Source organism: Gossypium hirsutum, chromosome A07 (assembly GCF_007990345.1).
Source record: "Gossypium hirsutum isolate 1008001.06 chromosome A07, Gossypium_hirsutum_v2.1, whole genome shotgun sequence".
NCBI classification, from domain to species: domain Eukaryota; kingdom Viridiplantae; phylum Streptophyta; class Magnoliopsida; order Malvales; family Malvaceae; genus Gossypium; species Gossypium hirsutum.
Genome location: NC_053430.1, coordinates 1,403,671 through 1,425,095, shown reverse-complemented (window position 1 = coordinate 1,425,095; position 21,425 = coordinate 1,403,671). Strand labels below are relative to the sequence as shown.

The following is a 21,425-nucleotide window of genomic DNA, read 5'->3' as shown; positions in this document are numbered from 1 at the left end:
GTATGAACACAATCCTTTCCCATTTTAGTGTGTGTCACTAACACTAAATCTAAAAGGAAAGCAAATATTTGTTCTTTATTTATTTATTTATGTCATGTTGATATATGAAAATATATAAAATACTTTATAATAAAATATTTTTTTCCTAGTTGTTCCTAATGATTTTAATATGTTATCGATTTTTTAAGACTCACGTGATTATATCTGAATCGAAGAATTATTAATACATGCTCCCATCTTCAACTTGTGTCTTACCAAATTTTTTTTTCATTAATAATTAGTAAGCTTATTTTAATTAATACTATTACTAATTACCTACCATATTGGAAAAGTCAAGTGAAGACGAAGAATTGGAAATGTTTTTGAACGGTTAAGACTTTTGGCTAATTCTCTTTTAACTTAACGACCGCATATGATTTGTATTTCTACATCCCCAACACCGCACGCATATAGAAATAGGATTTAATGTACCCTCGGAGTATAGTCATGATTAGTGAATAATAATATAAAATATCGTTATTAAATTAAATAAAAAATAGAAAACTTGTAAATAATTATTAATAATTTTATCTAAATATAATTAAACATTAATTGTAATTATTTTAAAAAAAATATTAATAATTATCAAATTTAGGATATTGTGTTTAAGGGTTTAGGGTTTAGAGTCTAAAATTTATAATGGAATTATTATTTAATTATGTTTAGATAAATTTATTAGTATTTATTTATAAACCCTTCATTATTTTTTGTGTTATTTAATGATGATGTGTCACATTACTATTTACTATGGTGCATGAAACTTGTAGCGACGTAGAAATTTTAGTTTGGGGTCGCTAATTGTGGCGATCTAGTGAAAAAGTTTGAAAACTGAAATTCGATTTTGAAATAAAAAGGAGTCGCCATCGATCCTTTTTTATAGGTGTGATCGAACACCTATTAGATCTATTTTTAAAACAAAAGAAGGCTAAGTTCGGGTCTACGTCGAAATCCAGAGAAAAAATAGGGCTCGGGAGTCTGTTACGTGCGAGGAAGGTATTAGCACCCTCGCGACGCCCAAAATTGGTATCTCATAAACACAGGTTGTCTTGATTTTCAAAAATACGGGTTCAATGTAAAATTTAGTCGTGATCCGATTAAAAACGAGAAATTTTAGTTTATTCCATTTTTTGAGAAGGGTATATCGCTTTAACACGAGTCAATTGACGTTCACCCAACATAGCGATGAACTTGATGACTTAATGTTAAATCGATATATTGCCTTGACTATTGAAATTAATTAGAAAATCGGAACGTAATTTTCAAGGGAATGCAAGACATAATTGATACGAAATGAAAATAAGCAAATGAAACGGCTTGATATATTTGAAACAAATAACAAACATAACAATAATATTAGAAAATAATAACCGTGCATGCAAGATCAAATGCAATGTTAGCATTGAATACGAGAACGTAATAAGAATACAATGAATACACATACGAAGATAATTAAGAGTATATACGTAAAATATTTATATAAATAGTAGTAGTGTTAGAAATATACTATATGTATAATGTTTGAAGTACGTATAAGATAGTAAAAAAAGTACATAACTAGCAACAATAAAATAAAATATATACATATATGTGTAAAAAATACTATTACAAAAAGGGTATGTATACATATATAAAAAAAATAAATGTATTAACAATGAATATAATAGGGGTAAGAAAACAAGTATATACACAATATATATGTAACGTGGTACTAAGGATATATATATACATAAGAGTAAGAAATATGTACATGGAATAATATATATATATATAAATATGACTAATAATATTGAAAATATATATACATACATAATATATAACGATGAACATATATGATACATATTTAAAATGCTAATAACATAAATAATATTAATAAGACTACGCAAACATACGCATGGGACAATATCAAATATATACATGGAGATACATAAGAAATATATAACTGATAATATCAAAATATACACATAGTAATATATAAAAGTATATGTATATAATATAATATGAAAATATATAATATTAAAACATAATAATACGACATTAAAAATATATGATACATATAAAGTATAGTATATTCAGAACACATATATACGACATATGAAGAATATACATAATACTAAAACATTTAGGTAATATATACATATAAAAAAGGTAATAATACTTAGGCATATACAACTATATTAAGTATATATATACGTATTATAAATATATAATTGTATAATAAAACATAAACTAATACATAATAATAATAATAATAATAATAATAATAATAATAATAATAGTAATAATAATAATAAGAAGAACAATAGTAATAGTAATGGTACTAATATTATATAAATAATAAGAATATTTAATAAGAAAATAAGAATAAACAACAAAAAAACACAAAAAAATGACTAAAATTAAATAAAAACAGAGTTGTGGGCGAATTTTAAAGCAAAAAGATAAATAAAAGGATCAATTTGAAAGCGCGTGTAACTGCAGAGGGTTAAATAAGCAATTTACCCGAACATTTGAAACGGCGTCATTGAAAGGAGGACTAGATCGCAAAGCGTAATAGATTTCAGGGCTAATTTATAAACAAAATAACTTGATTGCAAAATATGAAAATGCGGAAGGGCTGATTGCGCAAATAGCCCTTCCGCTTTAAAAAAACACGCGGATCCTGTCGGAGCGGGTCGGGTCAACCCAACCCATACTCAAAACGGCGTCGTTTTCTGCATTAAGGGGGGACCAAAATGGTGCGTTTTGGTCCCCTATAAAAGATAAAAAAATTTAAAAAATTTCATTTGGGAAAGGGAGAAAGAAAAAAAAGGGAGAGAAGAAGAGAGGGGAGAAAGGAGAGGGGAGAGCACCGGCCACGGACCGGTCACTGGACGGCCACCGGAGGCTCGCCGGCGCCGGCGCACGGTGGCCGGATGAGGTAAAATTTTAGATTTTTTCTTTTTCTTTTTACTTAATAATATATTTATATTTATAATGTTTTTAAATATTTATATGTAAAAAAAAGAAACAAAACAGTAAAGAAAATGAAAAATTTACCTTAGGCCTTATCGTTTTTTGTTTTCTCAATCTCTGATTTGATGTTAGAGTCACTGATTGTATGTGTATTTTTGAATATTTCTTGTATTCAATCTACTAATATTGATGCAAAAATAAACTCCTTTTTATTCATCGCAAAATCCCCCCTCTTACAATGTTGTGTTTTTGGCTCTTTATAGTCATTCGTGCACTGTCTTATTTCTCTACAACTTGATGTTTGCGTGTCCCCTTTGTTTTGCAAGGTATGGCCGGTGTTGGTGGTGGGAGTGTCAGACGGTATGGGCAGTGCCAGGTCTCGGGCAGAGGAGGAAGTGGTCTGGCAGCTCGCGTGGGGGCTGGGTGATTGCGCACATGGGGCAACGGTGAGTGGTTCGGCTGATTAGGGTTTTGGGGTTTTGAGTTTTGGGTTTGTAAGGGGTTTGGGCTTCTGTGTATTGGGTTTTGTGGGTCAGTGGTTTAAATATTTGGGTTTATTGGGCTGTGGGTATTTTGTAGAAGGGCCCAAAATTGGCCTACAACAAAACTTGTGCACCAACAGTACATCAAATATTCTTCCATATATATATTTGATATTGGACGATAAGTGCAAACAAACAAAACATATTTCGAAGTTAAGTGTGAGAAGGATTACCTTATATTATTTGGGATGTTACAGTACTTGTGTCTCGTACTAATAAAGACAAATGAGGTCATAAATCTAACTACTTAAAAGAGGAAAAAACAAGGCTAAATGTTGGAATCTAACCTTTTAGAGGATGTTCTCGTAAGGGTTTAATATTTCAAAATGGTCATATAATGGTCTAACATTTATAAAAGTGCTTAAATGGAAGCTAAACCTTTTAATATCTAAAATCCCGAATAAATAAATAATAAAATAATAAAACCTAATAAATACAATATGTGGCTCGTATATAATAAAAATTAAGTCTAAAAGTTGAACCCAATATGAATTAAACTGGAATTATAAGCCCAAAACTTGTAATTTTTGTAAAAATCCAATCAAAAAATTTTGATCGCCTAGTCTTTACTAAATAATCATAACTTAATATATCAAACTCAAAATTGAGTAATTCAAAATATGTTTCAAAGCTAAAAGATAGATCTTCAAACGCTATGAAGACATCTAAACCCAAAAAATGTCTAGCTCCCATCTAAAATATCGTCACAACTCGATTGATTTTCTGGTGAATGGAATTTAGTAAATTTCACTCCATCCGTGCATGTTAAATGACATTTTTTATCCATGTTAAATTACACTTTTATTATAATTTAAATTATTTTTTGAATTACATTTTTACTGCTATTTCATTAATGTAAAATTAAAATTTACTACCACAAAATAGATATATTAGCATTCATGTATTTTCATTAAATTAATAGCTAAAATGTCACGAAAAGTTTGAGTTTCATTTTTCATTCATAGTTTAATTATGATTTTAAGCTTTTATTGTTAATATTTAATTATCAAAATAATTAATATATTCTAATTACGTTAAACAATCCAAATAATATTTTTTTACTTTAATTACATGAAATAAAAACATCTTATTTTATTTTTCAAGAAAAGAACTTATTTTATGAATTAAAACAATAAATATGTGAATCACATGTAACATGCATGGCATTAAAAACTAGCATTAAAAATATGTTAAGTTTATATTCGTATATTTAATTAAGGAAAAAAATATCAAATGACTAAATAATAAATAATAAATAATAAATAATAAATAAAATATTAAAAATAATATGTTTGAGCCTAAATTAAAAAAAGAAGAAGACATGTATCAAAATTTCAATTTCTTAAAACTTTGCACCGCTTGTTTACGAAATAATTAAATTTTAAATTAATCATTTACAAATCTAGATAAACTTAGGTAAATATGAAGCTCATATTTCGAATTAAGATTAAACAACTACATATGATGTTGATACTATACATGTGCCCCACCTGAAAAATGAATACTTTTGTCAATTAGTAACATTCAATTAAAATTTATCTTTTAATTAAAATTTTACTATTTATAAAAATATATTTTTTTAAAGTTTATGATTATTTCTATCAATAATATATTTTTAAAAATTTGAATTTACGTTATTTTCTTAAGAAAACGATATATTTTATCATTGCACTCAACAGTTATTCGATATTGATTTATATATTTATCTGCTTGAATATTTCTAGGTACTAATAAAAAAAAGTTTAATACATAATTTGGTACTTGAGTTTAACACTTTTTCTGATGAGGAATTTATGATATTTTTTGGTCCAAGGTGCTTGTATTTACATTTTGGTACATGAAAGTAGCGGTGTTAATTTCTTAGTGTTTAATTCGTGTTTTAGAGTTTATTTGATGAAAATTCATAATATTAGTAATTAAATTTCATAAATCAACCCTAAAACTTGAATTAAGTCACATTCATAAGACTGTATTTGACAAATAAAAAATTTAACAAATTCAAACACTAATATTATTTTATTAACAAGATCATTAAAAGTTTAAATATAATAATAATAGCAATTAATTTTTATCAAATCAATCTTAAAATCTAAATCAAATATTAAGCATTTTACACAGTTATCTTTAAATACCTAAACATATAATTTTTTTCAAACAATATTATTTCTAAAGTTGGAACTTGATTTTTGTAAGTAAGTGGTGATATCACCCTAAAACCGAGGGGGCTGGTTAACCCATAAGTGAAGAATTTGTGGGTGTGTAGGAGCTTTACTGGCCAGGCAGGCTGGTTGGCCCATCCCTTGTGGCTTGGGTCCAAAGAAGAGTCCTCATTTTAGAATTGAATAGAAAAATAATTGGTTTCAATGGTTGAACTAACACCTAAAACACAAAATAGATAAGATCAGGGTTGAATAAAAAAATATAATGAAAAAGTCCAGTCGGTTGATCTAATCAATCAGGTTATCGATTTAATCGGTTTAATTAAATAAATTATAAAAAATTAAAAATCGGGTTTAATATTTTTTGTCTGGTTTAATTAGTCTGTATTAATTTCCTGATCAAATGATCTAATGACTTTCTTCAGATCGATACCTTGAACTATTCTTAGTCTAATTAGCTCAACTGGACAATCTAATTCAAACAACATTGATTTGACTCGATTATCTAATTTTTTAGTTTAGCCTTTATGATTGAACTGTCAAACTAATTGATTCTCGATTCAATTAGCTTTATTCTTAATTTTAAGACCTTTGATAATACGATACATTCACAATATATTTAGTAAATATAAAAGAAATAGTAGTATGAAAAATGTATTTAAGCATAATTAACTTTTTTTGGGTTCATATTTAAAAGTAAAAATATTTAGACATAATTGTCTTTAGTTACTCATTTTCAAAATTAACAGTCTCTTTAAAAGGAATCAATTTGAGATTAAGAAAAACCCCATAAAGATGTTTTTACCAAAATGAAATAATGGAAATAATGAATATTATGAAATTAAGAGGAAATTCATTTTGAAACACAAGAACATGGAAAAGTACATATTATAAACAAAACGAAAAAAAACTGCTTCCACATGTATTTGAAGCTTTAGGAATGTTCTAAAGTTTTGCAACCTAATTTTTCCATGTTAATTGGATTTGCTCTGCATAAAAAAAAACATTTTTCATAATTAAATAAAAGGGTAAATTACTGATACCCACCTAATTATTGATAAGTTTCTTTTTTGGTCACCTAACTATTTAATTTTATCTTATTGTCACCAGTCATTAAATGACTAATGGAAAGATGACGTGACAGTTTTTAAAGTTAGCATAATAGCATTTTTAACTCTCAATATTTATATATTGTGCAATCTAATTTTTTTTGGTAGTTTTCTTTTTCTTTCATCTAAAAAATTTTTAAAAAAAATCAACTAAATTTGATCTAAAATATACCAAAAAATGAAAATACTAAAAAAATTCAAGATAATAATTTTCATCTTTTCTCATTATTTTAAAATTAAACCTCAATGTCACAAAGAAAAAATCAAATTACACAATATATAAATATTGAGAGTTAAAATTTTCTTTTTAGAATCAAAATTAAATTAACACAATATATAAATAATGAGGATTACGAATTTGAAAAAGAAAATATTTGCTTATCCTTCAACATGTTACATATGAAAAGAAGATGTTAATAATCTACAACATAATAATGGTGTTGGAATTAAGACAGTGATTAACAAAGAATTAAAAACACAAACAAGCTTTTATTGGTAATAAATAAATGATGGGAAAAGGAGCAGCCAAAATGCTGTTTATGTTTCCTGGTTTTAAGCAAGATGCAGTAAGAGATGCCAACATTGCGAAACACTATAATAAGCATTTTTTTAAAATAGAAAAAAAGAGAAAATAAATTATTTTTAATGTGATTCTTGCGGCTAACATCATAATTCACATACTAAATTAATACTATAGTTTTTTATTTTATAAATAAAGTGAAGGGAATATGAAACCCTAAAAGCTGTACCCTTTTTAATAGACATTGTTTAGCTACCTTGATATAAAGTGGTAGTGTTAATTGATGTGCCTTCACTATTGGAGGCAATGCTGCCTACCACACCAATCATACTCTTTTTTTATTTTTTTCTCCTTTAATTATTTCTTTTACTTTTTCCCATTTAAAAATTATTTTTTTTCTATTTTTAATTCTAATTTTGATTTAACAATTAAAGTCCAACTGTAGTCAAAAGAATTTGATTAAATTAGATTGTGTATCATTTTTAAAATAAAAAAGATTTGCTCATGTGATAAAATATTATACACGCGGCGAATCTTATACGTATGGAATAGGGATAAAGTTAAAAGAGTTAAAGTATAATTTTATTTTGTATATGTTTATTATTTTATAATTCTAAAATAATTAAACTGATAACTTTTTCATCTTTGGGAGACAAAGTGTATTTTTACAATTAATCTAATTTATAATTTTAAAAACTTAAAAGAGACTAAAATAATAATTTGACATTTGAGGAGTGCGTCGATCTGACGTGGAAGGTGAAACAAGAAAAATAAATATGTTATAGATAGGATTGTATGGTTTTTTATTCTAAAATGAATTGTGTATCATTTTTCATCTTTGCTTATCGACTTCCACATGACTTTAAATTGATTATGTAAATAAATTTCTTTTATTTTAAAATGTCACATAATTTAATTTAACGAAATTCTTTTGATGGAGTTATTAACTGTGCTTTAATTATTAGATAAAAAGAGTAAAGAGACTAAACTCCTAAAATTAAAAATAAAGAGATTAAATTTTAATTGTACAAAAAATATAAGACTCGGGAGCATAAACTACCTTATGTGTATATGTAATGCTTACTAAACTTATCCGCTTAAGGTAAATTTGGATGGACGGTGGGGTATAGTGCAGTGTGTTTAGATTACCTTTTGTCTTATGTTACAATATCTAATCTCACTATCACGGTTGTTTTTATACTAATCACAGATAAACACACTACTCATCTAAACTCACATTTAATTATAAATAAAATAATAAAATAATATTATATTTTTTTGAGTATTATTATTAAATATTGTAAGACCATGAAGGAAGATAAGCTCTAATTATTAGGATGCTCTTATTAATTTATACATAAATCATAAATGCACGCACATGAAATATGAGCCTTTTAGGATATTCTTGGTAATGATTTTGTTTTGAATTATTATCTATATTATTTATAATTTTTTATTGAATTATATAATCATTTAATTAAACATTAATTTAGTTTGAAAAATTAAAACATCAAAACTTTTAAAGACTAATAATTTTTTATTATAAAGGTATTTATCTATTTCAATAATTTTATAATATTTTAAATTAAATAACTTAAACAACAACTTTAATAAAAAATTAAGCGAAAATATTTGGTACACTATCAATAGAGTTTTTAGACTCTACTAGCTAGGGTTAGGGATTGGCAAGTGTCCTATATAATAAAATATTAAAAAAATATATTTTAAAAAAAGATAGACACATGACAATTTTTTAAAACGATTTATGGAATAAAAAAAAGTAAACTATCAATTTACCAAAAACTAACCCAAATATTAATATTAATAGGGATGATAAGTTTAATCGAGGGATATAAAATTCTTTGGGTGTGGGTTCAATCTTTAATGTTGATTTTATATATTTTTATATAATATTTTCATCACTCAAGTGTCACATAATCTAATGACACATTATAAGTCAAAGAGGATAAATATTAAAACTATACACGAACTTTGATTTAATGTGCAATGTCTTATGTGAACTTTGTTTTTTTATTTTTTTTTACGATTTTATACATGAAAAATTGATTTGATTCATTTTTCACAAATCACTAATAACATTATCGAATTAGCATAATTTTATATTGATATTACATACACAGACAATTATATTAATCTAATATGAAAATAAATATATGTATTTATTTTTTTTAAATGTGTACAATTGAATTAAAATCAAAGTTTTATGTATACATATGAACTATAATTCAAGTTTCATGTATAAAATTGCACCAAATTAAATTTATGTATCAAATTACACATTTGACGTCTAAAATTAATATATAAATTTAATATTTATCCAAAAAAAATTAAAACTAAATTCATCTATTTAATTAATAGTGCATAGAATTATATAGTTAATGCATTAAAATATTAACCTTATAATAATTACTATTATTATAAAATAAAATGTAGACAATATTAAAAGCCTATAGCAAGATTGTGTCAAATTTCTGAAAAATAATATATATGCTAAACTCATAGAGTTATACACTTACACTACATTTAACCCCTAGAAAGCCAATAAAAACTAGAAAAGGAAAAAGAGGAGAAAGGACTTAATTGTTGTTGAAAATTCTTTGTCCTGGAGACAATATCATTTTTGGATCAAACTGAAATTTTCTCTGCTGGAAAGTTTCCCATTTTGAACCAAAATGATGAACCCATTCGTCCTTAGAAGTGAAATGAGGAAGATATTGTTTAACCCCAATGCCAGCTTCTTCACAAAACTTCAATATTTCTTTATTTTGATCATCAAAAGCCTCCCGATCATCAAATCCACTTGAATGCAAGAACCCCACTGTGTAGAAAATCTCTTCATCTGGTATAACAGCTGACATCCTATCATCCCATCTGCCAAAACATCATGACGTAAGATGTTTGGTTCTCAAGAAAATTGTGGACCATAATAGGGTTAATTCCACCGTAAATATATGTATATGCCTCGAATTTTAATTAAGTCTTTAAAGTATTATTATCGCATCAATCAAGTCTTGTTGTCAGCTTAGCTGTCAACAATTAGGCATTAAATGTTAGCTCGGATCTTACAAGACTCATATCTAAAATTCATGGAGTTAAATTTTAAACATGTTTGTACCTATCACATGGGCAACTTGGATATAATATGTTAATGAAAACAATCTATTTTTCTTAGCACGTTAGATTCAAACTGGCCATGTAGTAGATGCACGTGTTTAAAATATGATTCATGTGTCACTTCACTTTAGATCAGAGCTAGCATTTAATGTTCAAGCTGATGGTTGGACTAACAAAAATGATATTGATACTTTAAGGACTCAATTAGAGCATTCTAAAGTTCGGGGACCAATTTCAAGTTCGGGATGTCAGTTGGAATTAACCCTAAAATAGAAGGGGGGGAGGCAAAGCAATTTACTTTTTTTCTGTTCATGGGGTAAACAAGGACTGGTCCTGTAGTAATGTTTCGTTCAAGGACAATGCCCTTGAAAACACCATCATTGAAACGTTGAATTTGAGATTTGGGTATAAAAAGATTCAACCATGGATGAGGAACATCCCATAACCCTTGTGACCTAGCTTTCAGCTCTCCTCTTTGGACTCTATTCAAGAATTCTGCATATAACACATCTTTTTCGAATATAAATCCAGGCATGTAGCTCAAACCTTTCAAAAGCTGTTCCAACTCCTATATATACACACACACAAAAGAAAATAATAATTATTACCCTATAATTCAACATAAAATCATTGGTCAACTTATGGTTTTAGTCCCTATAGTTAAATTTGGCATAATTAATGTTAATTAATCCAAATAAATACGACCATTACACATTTGAGTTAAAATGCTCATATGAATTTTTCTTAAAAAGCGATAAAGTAATATTTAGTCCATGAAACTTTTCCCAATTTGGTTCCTAAATTTTTTTTTGGGTCCACATTAATTTCAAAACTTGATAAATTTTCTCAGCTTTTAGTCCTTGAACTCAGATTCCATTACTGTATGATGATATCACCTGGAAATTTTAAAAATATACAAACAATTTTTTTTTAAAAGTATCACAAAAATTATAAAAAATTTGTAGGTGATAATGAGGCACAAGCTTCAAAATGCCACATCATCATACTTTAATATAATCCAAGTTTAGAGACTAAATTAAGAAAACCTATCAGGTTTCCGAACAGTTGTGGAACAATAAATGTTCAAGGATCAAGGTGAAAAAAGTTTCTAAGTTTAGGGGCTAAATGTTACTTTATCACTTCTAGAAAACACCATTTCCAACTCATCACATGATAAATTTTTTTCTTTTAGTGTTGCAATAAGAAAAATTTATATAAACATTTTAATCAGAATAACCAACACTAAAAATTAAATAAAAATATTACTAAAATAAATAAACTAAATTATACCAAATTAAAACAAATAAACTAAATCTGAAAGTTGACCTAAAAACCATATATTCATCAAATGATAATGTGATGATTGATTTATAATTTACCTTGTCCACAGTGTTTTGAGTTTGATAATCATAGTGCTTGACAACTTCAAGACAATAAATGATGCGATGATTGATAATCGAAGAGGTTATTTTTGGGTGATGTTTGGGTGGAAAAAAAGATGATCTCCAATTATCTGGTGAACCATGATCCATTAAAAGTGAACCTTCTAAATAACCCAATGCATGACTGTCATGCCTTCCATTAATGGAGATTAAAAGCTCTTGGTCTCTAGTAAAAGCTGTGAAATCGTTGTACAACATTCTTATCCATTTAACCTGTTATAAACCCAAGTTAAATTTCAACCCAAAAAAGACATGAAAGTTAGAGATGAACATGAAATTAATAAGTAGCAATGGGGTTAATTAAACAAAGGGTTTTGCCTTAATTTTATATACTCTTTGGAGATTTAAAATTTATTCTTTATACTTATTTATTTAAATATTAAAGTCTACTCTTTTGGGTCATTTACATAATGAGACCTAATGTTTACTATTTTTTTTTTAATTTCATTGGATTTTATTATGTAGCTTATTCGGGCAATAGAGTAGTAATGCCCTTAGTCGGCTTGGTCTAACAGGATTGAAGATCTATAATTTTATACTAGTAGATGCTATCCGCCCTTACGAACTCTTTTTTTTTTAAATAAAGTTTAATTAATAACACTGTTAATTGACTTGTTAATTAAACTTCTTCATATTTAAATTTAATTAAAATTTATTAACAGTGATATTAATTGAATTTTAATTTTTATATTAAACAAATAGAGAGACAAAATTTTTAGAAATGAAAATAAAGAAAATAAATTTCAAAAACTCAAAAGCAGAATTAAACCCTAATTTAAATTAGATGTAATATTTACCCTTTTTGGTGCTGGCTCAAGTGGGATTCTTGCTCTGGTTATTATTCCAAACTGGCCTAAACCTCCAAGAGCAGCATAAAATAGCTCTGAATTCTTATTTGGAGAGCATGTCACAATCTCAGCTTTTCCTGAATTTAAGAATCACAAATATATAATTTAGCCCTCCATAATAACTGCATGCATGCAAACAAGCAATATATAATGTTGGAGAGTCCTATGTTGCCTGTCTGTAAATCGTAACATGTGTTACAAACAATTTATTATTCTATAATTAATCAAACTTACATACTGTCATGTAAATAAAGTCTTGAAATTTTATCATTTTATAAGGATTTATACATAAAATATAAATCCAATATTTAGTTTAGTCCCTAAATCACCCCTTTTAATTTATTTTTTTAATAATGCATTACCATTTTATATATTGTATTAATGTATATACCCTAACATCATTGGCTTCCTAATCGTAGGGCCCTAAAGAATACATTTATAGACATTATATAATAAATTATAGGCAGCCAACTTGTTAAAACCCTTAAAATTAAATCCAAATTAATAATTAATATTTTAGAGTTTATAAGTACAAATATAGAATAATTATAAATGCATGTTGTAACAGTTACAAAATATAATTAAATTAATATAAAACATAAATGAATTAATAACATTACAAAAATTATTTATGACGACTGCGTACGACAAAACTAAGTATTTATACAAAACAATTGTATATGATAAGACTCCGTAAGCTAGATTTGAAAGCAAGATGAACCCCCAAATAATTTATTAGTTTATTTATTTACGTTTTATTATCTTTTTCAGCATTAGAAAATGAAAATATCTTACCTGTTATAACATCCATTTCATAAACATTACTGATTTGAGGACCATAACGAAAGCTTTGACCACTAATTCCACCATTAGAGAGTGTTCCACCTACGGTAAGGTACAAATAATCAGTCCAAGAAACCGGTGCAACACCATGTTTCAACGTAGCATTCAACACATCGATCCAAAGCTGTTCACCACCAACATCTGCATAAACCCCATCGTTCGAGACCCAGATTCCGGTCCCGTTCCGATGCTTTTTCATCGACGTCATGTCGACGACGACCCCATCGTTCGCCATCGCTTGGCCCCTCACCGAATGGCCATGCCCTTTGGCTGCAATAGTAAAGGGAATCGAACTGTTGTAGCTGAAATTTATGAGGGAGGCAATGTCAGCAATGGATGAAGGTTGAAGAACAGCTTTGGGGATGGATTTTACAATGTGACCGAAATCTTGAGAAGCTGATTCAATGGCGGAAGGGTCAAGGGAGAGCTTGTCTGTAATGTTATCAAGTGGGGGGAGAAGCTTATTGTTCAAATGCTTTGATATCCCCGTGATGGACATCAAACGGCTTATAATGAATATAGCTGTGAAGTATGATGGAATTGGGAAGCTTACAGCCATTTTAATGGCAAATCAAAAGCTTTGTAAAAGAAAGGGTTAAAGAAGAGGGGAAAGAAAACAAGGTGATTATCAGCTCTTTTCTTTGGTTTAAGAGACTTTGAGTCGTTCATTTTATAGAGATGGCGAAAGGAGGGAAGTGTATGTATATGTATATGTACACGTACACGTACATGTATATATACATAATACATGAATAGAAGGTGAAGGCAATTTTGCAGGAAGACGATGAAAGGTTTTGGAAGAAACGACGTCGTTATCCAATGGCTAATTAAAGTATGTGTTTTGGTCTAATTTTGATTTTAGTCCCTATAATTGGCTCATCTATTTTTATAATATTATTAGTAAGTCCAGATTGATACCTCCATTAATTGTTGTCATTAAACTTCTGAAGTGAAATTGTTTTTAAAACAACTTTAAATAGGTTGAATATACTTGATTGGATTTCCACATGGGATTTTGGTTGCGACTAGATATCAATAAAAAGAAATTTCTATGTCATTACTTTAACAACAGTAGCTACTAGTGTTATAAATTTGGAATTATAACTTTATAATAGAGGGACTAAAATCAGAATTAGACCATTTTTTTTATCTTTTTATGGTATTATCATCAGAGATTTCTCAAGCTATAAACTATAGCCAGCCAGCCACCCACAGGTTTTTCATTCTTGTGGGGCTGCTTTTCTTTCTTTTTTTCAAGAGGGCTAATATTAATCAAGCATAGGTCAATTTTTAGGCTTGTATACCAAATTTTCTTTGTTTCCAAATTTCTTTTATTATTAAAAGTATGATTCAAATTTGGGTAATCATCAAAAGGATCTTTAAGAATTTTCTTTTCTCTTTTAGGTTTTTTTTTAAAAAAAAAAATCTTATAAGTTAAGGTTATTTCATGTTCGAATTAGAGATTTGAATCAATCATATTGTCATATTGTAGAGAAACTTAGTGTGTGGAGACATCAGCCGGATTTTTCTTCTTTACAAAGATTTGCTGATTTGGTTTGTATGTATCTTAGGTTACATATAAATCAAACATTAAAGTCAAATTAGGGACCATAATAATAACCTAGCTAGCTGCCCTCTTATTATTAGTTATCATATTAATATTAAACTCTCTTTGTCCTCTATATCATCATTTGTCTTCATGTTTTCGTTGCTGTAAGTCGTGAAGCTATCATGAGTTCGGTTATATTTGTGAAAATGAAAAATAGAAGATTCTTGCATGTTTTTCGATATTTAAGTTAATTAATTTAAGTTAAATTATTTGTGAAAAATAATAAAGGAAGATTTGTTTTTTTATAAGCATTTTCTATGTTTAAGTCAACGAAGTTTAAAGAATTATTGAATTATGGGTTAGGTTATTCAATCAAAATTGTCAAAGAAAGATTGAGTTTTATTGGTATTCATCTTCAAGATGTCCATAAAAATTTTGATTTTATTAGAATGTATATATCTTTAAGATGTGATTCAATATTTAAATAATTAAAATTATATATAAATTCAACAATACCATCTTTAAGATATATTTTGATATTTAAATAAATTAATATTAAAGATGAATTAAATTATGAATACATGGTCCATGACATGCAAGAGGATCTAATGGGACTTTACTCAAAGAAATAATTATAATCAATTTTTTTTCATTATTATAACCTCATATATGTATTTAGTAATTTGAATAAATTATCCACTTATTATTTAAAAAAATAATATCCACTTACAATTTTAATATAAATGTAAAAAGGAAAATTCTTTTTTAACTCATTTACAAGTTAAAGATTTTCATAAAAGAATATGCCTAAAATTACTTGAATTTTGAATTTCATTCAGCTGAAAATTCAATGAAATCCAAAGATGTTATACTAGGTTTTTGGGGTACATTACCTTACAAAATTCAGGGAGCTTGTGAGCTAGGAATGTATTTTATGTTACACTATCAATCAATATTATCGAATTTGAAAAAGAATCTAAGCAAATTATATCAATATTTCATTTTGAGAATTATAATAAATCGGGATGTTAATGCACATATATTATAATAATTAAGTTATATAGAGCATTAGGGTAGTTTGTTTTAGTGGTTTACATTGCAAATGGTGTGGAGAATCATTAAAGATGAAGTTTTAGGATAATGTTTAGTAGAGTGATGGTTAATGGTTTCTCTTGTATATCTTCCTCTACTGATTTTGGAAGAGGGAGATATTTATAGGAAAATGAGGGTTGAAGTGGGTCCCTTATTACATAATTGCCTCTTAGTAGAGTCCAATTTAAACTCAATTTAAGGTATGGCTTGGATGTAGCCGATGTAAGGTTGGTGAGCTTGAGAAATTGGAACCATTAATGAGATTGAATTTGATGTGGCAATTGTCTATGATAGCATTGTGACAATGCACTTTGTGGCATGGTGGTGTTAAAACATGGATTGTATAACAATTGTCCCCTAGTTGAAGAGAAGTTTATAAAGTGAACTTCTTTGATATTGCCATTTTGGGGTGAAAGGATATTATTTTTTAGTGAAAGAGAGATCTTTGTCATATATGGTTGAGGTTCAATGCTTTAAAGAATAGAAGACATTTGCTTGTTGAGATCAAAACAAACCTACGGAGCGCTGCTAGCCTTCCAATCAACTTTTGAATTTCTTTAGTATTCCTTGATGGGTGAAGACCTAACACAACTTTAATATTTTTTTAGGTTGGACTCTACTACTCTTTGTGAGACCATAAGCCCTTAAAATTTACTATGCCAATTGCAAATGCACTTAGCAAGGATCAATCTGATACCATGTTTTCTCAAGATGGTAATTTGCTAAATTTTTTACACACCATTCCATGGAAGTACTTTTACCAACATGTCATCCACATAAACCTTTATAGATTTCCCAATAAGTGGTCTCTTGGATCTGTCATTCCCTTATAATATACTTTGCTAGATTAAAGGAAATTGGGATTGGCTTTGAAGCAACCTAGGAAGTCAATGGACCATTTCTGTATTAGACCGATAAAGCCTTTCTTAGCTTTTTCAATTCCTTCAATTGGACCATTTCTCTCCTTAATGCCTCCATTTATCGTTCAAAAGGGGAGCTAGTTGGCACCATGCCCACTCCTTTTAGGCTACTCCCTACTCCCTCGATCTTGCCCTACTTAGGTGATTCCTATGCCTAGTTGTTGATGAAGTTATATTGTTATTCCTTGGTGTTAAATTTGTTGTTTCTAGATTGTTTTGTTCTACCATTAATTCACAAATGATTTGAGCGTACTATCATATAGTCTCTTCTTGTTGGTTGTATTTTTCTAGCAAGAGCTTGAGCTACTCATATAGTTTGGTGTGTTGTTGTGATGCGAGAGTATAATTCTACATGGTGGGGTTCCTTAAGGCTGTAGCCACTCATATAGCTTGAGCTTGAGGTTGTTGGTAGTATTTTCCTTGATTGAATGGTTAACCATATTGGCTATAAGTAGTCTACGTCTGATATTCCATCCTTGGATGTTGCGACGATATTGCTACTTATTATTGTACTAGTACTACCCCCTAACCATATTGGTTATATACATATCCATAATGGTTATAATATTGGTTCTAGTAATGCTCAGTCGACCTAATGTTCTTGCACTTCTAGGATGTTTGGGCCAATTCAACCATAGTTTTTCATCTAGATTTCCACATGTGGCACGAATCGTTATAACAATTAAGTTGTACAAAGTTTTAGAGTGGTTTGCTATAGTTGTTCACACTAAGAGTGGTGCGAAGAGTCATTAAGGATGGGGGTCCAAGATGTTGTTAATAGTTTCTCTTGTATATCACCCTCATCTCTGATCTTGGAAGAGGGGGATATTTATAGGAAATGAGGGTTTGGATTGAGTCCCTCATGATATGATTGCCCCCTTGATAAAGTCCAATTTAAATTCAGGTTAAGATATGACCTATATGTATCCCATTTTGGGATTGGTGAGTTTAGGGAAAAAAAAAAGAATGAGACTGAATATGTTGTGACAGTTATCTTTAATGGTGTCGTGACAATACTCTTTTTGGCTAGGGTTGGGGTTCAAAAAGGTGAATGTATATATGAGGTCCTTCTATTATTGGAAAATGATTAAATTAGTCCCTCTATTATTGAATGGATCAATTTAGTTCCTATACTATTAAAAGGATTTGAATAAAGCCAAATTGGAATAAAATTAACATTTATTTTTTAAAAATATAATTTACTATTGAACACAGTTAATATTTTTAAAGTTTTTATGGTTCCACCTTGAATCTTCCGTTTTTGAATCAAAGAGTCGAATACATGAATTCTCCCTTGAACAATCATTTGTTGATGAAGTTATATTGTTATTCCTTGGTGTTAAATTTGTTGTTTCTAGATTGTTTTGTTCTACCATTAATTCACAAATGATTTGAGCGTACTATCATATAGTCTCTTCTTGTTGGTTGTATTTTTCTAGCAAGAGCTTGAGCTACTCATATAGTTTGGTGTGTTGTTGTGATGCGAGAGTATAATTCTACATGGTGGGGTTCCTTAAGGCTGTAGCCACTCATATAGCTTGAGCTTGAGGTTGTTGGTAGTATTTTCCTTGATTGAATGGTTAACCATATTGGCTATAAGTAGTCTACGTCTGATATTCCATCCTTGGATGTTGCGACGATATTGCTACTTATTATTGTACTAGTACTACCCCCTAACCATATTGGTTATATACATATCCATAATGGTTATAATATTGGTTCTAGTAATGCTCAGTCGACCTAATGTTCTTGCACTTCTAGGATGTTTGGGCCAATTCAACCATAGTTTTTCATCTAGATTTCCACATGTGGCACGAATCGTTATAACAATTAAGTTGTACAAAGTTTTAGAGTGGTTTGCTATAGTTGTTCACACTAAGAGTGGTGCGAAGAGTCATTAAGGATGGGGTCCAAGATGTTGTTAATAGTTTCTCTTGTATATCACCCTCATCTCTGATCTTGGAAGAGGGGGATATTTATAGGAAATGAGGGTTTGGATTGAGTCCCTCATGATATGATTGCCCCCTTGATAAAGTCCAATTTAAATTCAGGTTAAGATATGACCTATATGTATCCCATTTTGGGATTGGTGAGTTTAGGGAAAAAAAAAAGAATGAGACTGAATATGTTGTGACAGTTATCTTTAATGGTGTCGTGACAATACTCTTTTTGGCTAGGGTTGGGGTTCAAAAAGGTGAATGTATATATGAGGTCCTTCTATTATTGGAACATGATTAAATTAGTCCCTCTATTATTGAATGGATCAATTTAGTTCCTATACTATTAAAAGGATTTGAATAAAGCCAAATTGGAATAAAATTAACATTTATTTTTTTAAAAATATAATTTACTATTGAACACAGTTAATATTTTAAAGTTTTTATGGTTCCACCTTGAATCTTCCGTTTTTGAATCAAAGAGTCGAATACATGAATTCTCCCTTGAACAATCATTTGTTGATGAAGTTATATTGTTATTCCTTGGTGTTAAATTTGTTGTTTCTAGATTGTTTTGTTCTACCATTAATTCACAAATGATTTGAGCGTACTATCATATAGTCTCTTCTTGTTGGTTGTATTTTTCTAGCAAGAGCTTGAGCTACTCATATAGTTTGGTGTGTTGTTGTGATGCGAGAGTATAATTCTACATGGTGGGGTTCCTTAAGGCTATAGCCACTCATATAGCTTGAGCTTGAGGTTGTTGGTAGTATTTTCCTTGATTGAATGGTTAACCATATTGGCTATAAGTAGTCTACGTCTGATATTCCATCCTTGGATGTTGCGACGATATTGCTACTTATTATTGTACTAGTACTACCCCCTAACCATATTGGTTATATACATATCCATAATGGTTATAATATTGGTTCTAGTAATGCTCAGTCGACCTAATGTTCTTGCACTTCTAGGATGTTTGGGCCAATTCAACCATAGTTTTTCATCTAGATTTCCACATGTGGCACGAATCATTATAACAATTAAGTTGTACAAAGTTTTAGAGTGGTTTGCTATAGTGGTTCACACTAAGAGTGGTGCGAAGAGTCATTAAGGATGGGGGTCCAAGATGTTGTTAATAGTTTCTCTTGTATATCACCCTCATCTCTGATCTTGGAAGAGGGGGATATTTATAGGAAATGAGGGTTTGGATTGAGTCCCTCATGATATGATTGCCCCCTTGATAAAGTCCAATTTAAATTCAGGTTAAGATATGACCTATATGTATCCCATTTTGGGATTGGTGAGTTTAGGGAAAAAAAAAAAGAATGAGACTGAATATGTTGTGACAGTTATCTTTAATGGTGTCGTGACAATACTCTTTTTGGCTAGGGTTGGGGTTCAAAAAGGTGAATGTATATATGAGGTCCTTCTATTATTGGAACATGATTAAATTAGTCCCTCTATTATTGAATGGATCAATTTAGTTCCTATACTATTAAAAGGATTTGAATAAAGCCAAATTGGAATAAAATTAACATTTATTTTTTTTTAAATATAATTTACTAGTGAACACAGTTAATATTTTTAAAGTTTTTATGGCTCCACCTTGAATCTTCCGTTTTTGAATCAAAGAGTCGAATACATGAATTCTCCCTTGAACAAAATATTGCGGTCCAAGATTTTCAAGTATATGTTTTTAAGTTATTGAATTCAAGTAATAGACTAACAAAACAATTCATTTCATTCAAAAGACAAATCTTTGACCTAAAGATCTTACAGGTACGAATGTAGACCTTTCAACACTTCATTTCAGAATTTTCTTCATCATAGATAGTCAAATGTGCATAAAGATCAATATCCGAATCCACGTTATCTTTTAAGATAAGATATAAACATCTCAAGAAACTATCATGAAAACAACTATATATATAAGCATGCATTGTATGACATCTCCCACATGTCGAAATCAGTGATTGTTAGGTTTTTATACCTAACAGAAGACAGTAGTAGAGCAGACGTACGAAGAAGAAATAATAAAAGGTGGGTTGACAATCCCACATTTAAATTAGAAATTTGGAATTATAAGTAAACCATGAAAAAATAACGTTTTGCACCTTTCAATTTTACAAACATATAATTTTGGATTAATTTAGATTTTAAAAATTTTGAGTTATTTCGGCCAAGAGTTAATTTCAGGTTTAAAGTTTAAGTTTTCCAAGTTGTCTTGTTATAAGTTTGGGTTATTTTTAGATACATGCTCAAGTCATTTCAAGTCAAGGTATAGGTAGGGTCTTGATCTCCTTTGGTTAAATCGAATAATATCAATTTTGGTCCTTTC

At 28.8% G+C, this 21,425-nt stretch overlaps 1 protein-coding gene across 1 annotated transcript; it reads right to left on the bottom strand.

Moving 5' to 3' along the window:
• Positions 1–9,744: 9,744 nt before the first annotated feature.
• On the bottom strand, positions 9,745–14,271 carry LOC121231949 (cytokinin dehydrogenase 3). The gene is made up of 5 exons (XM_041117097.1): positions 13,542–14,271; positions 12,696–12,823; positions 11,836–12,111; positions 10,755–11,024; positions 9,745–10,213 (listed from the first exon to the last, which is right to left on the bottom strand). The coding sequence occupies exons 1-5, from the start codon at positions 14,146–14,148 to the stop codon at positions 10,205–10,207; spliced, it is 1,290 nt and encodes a 429-aa protein (XP_040973031.1). The 5' UTR covers positions 14,149–14,271; the 3' UTR covers positions 9,745–10,204.
• Between the last annotated feature and the right edge of the window lie 7,154 nt (positions 14,272–21,425).

Coding starts and splice junctions, on each gene's coding strand:
- LOC121231949 (XM_041117097.1), bottom strand. CDS start 14,148: ATGGCTGTAAGCTTCCCAATTCCATCATACTTCACAGCTATATTCATT. Junction 12,824..13,541: donor TGAAATGGATGTTATAACAG/GTAAGATATTTT, acceptor TCTTAAATTCAG/GAAAAGCTGAGATTGTGACA. Junction 12,112..12,695: donor TTGAGCCAGCACCAAAAAGG/GTAAATATTACA, acceptor GGTTTATAACAG/GTTAAATGGATAAGAATGTT.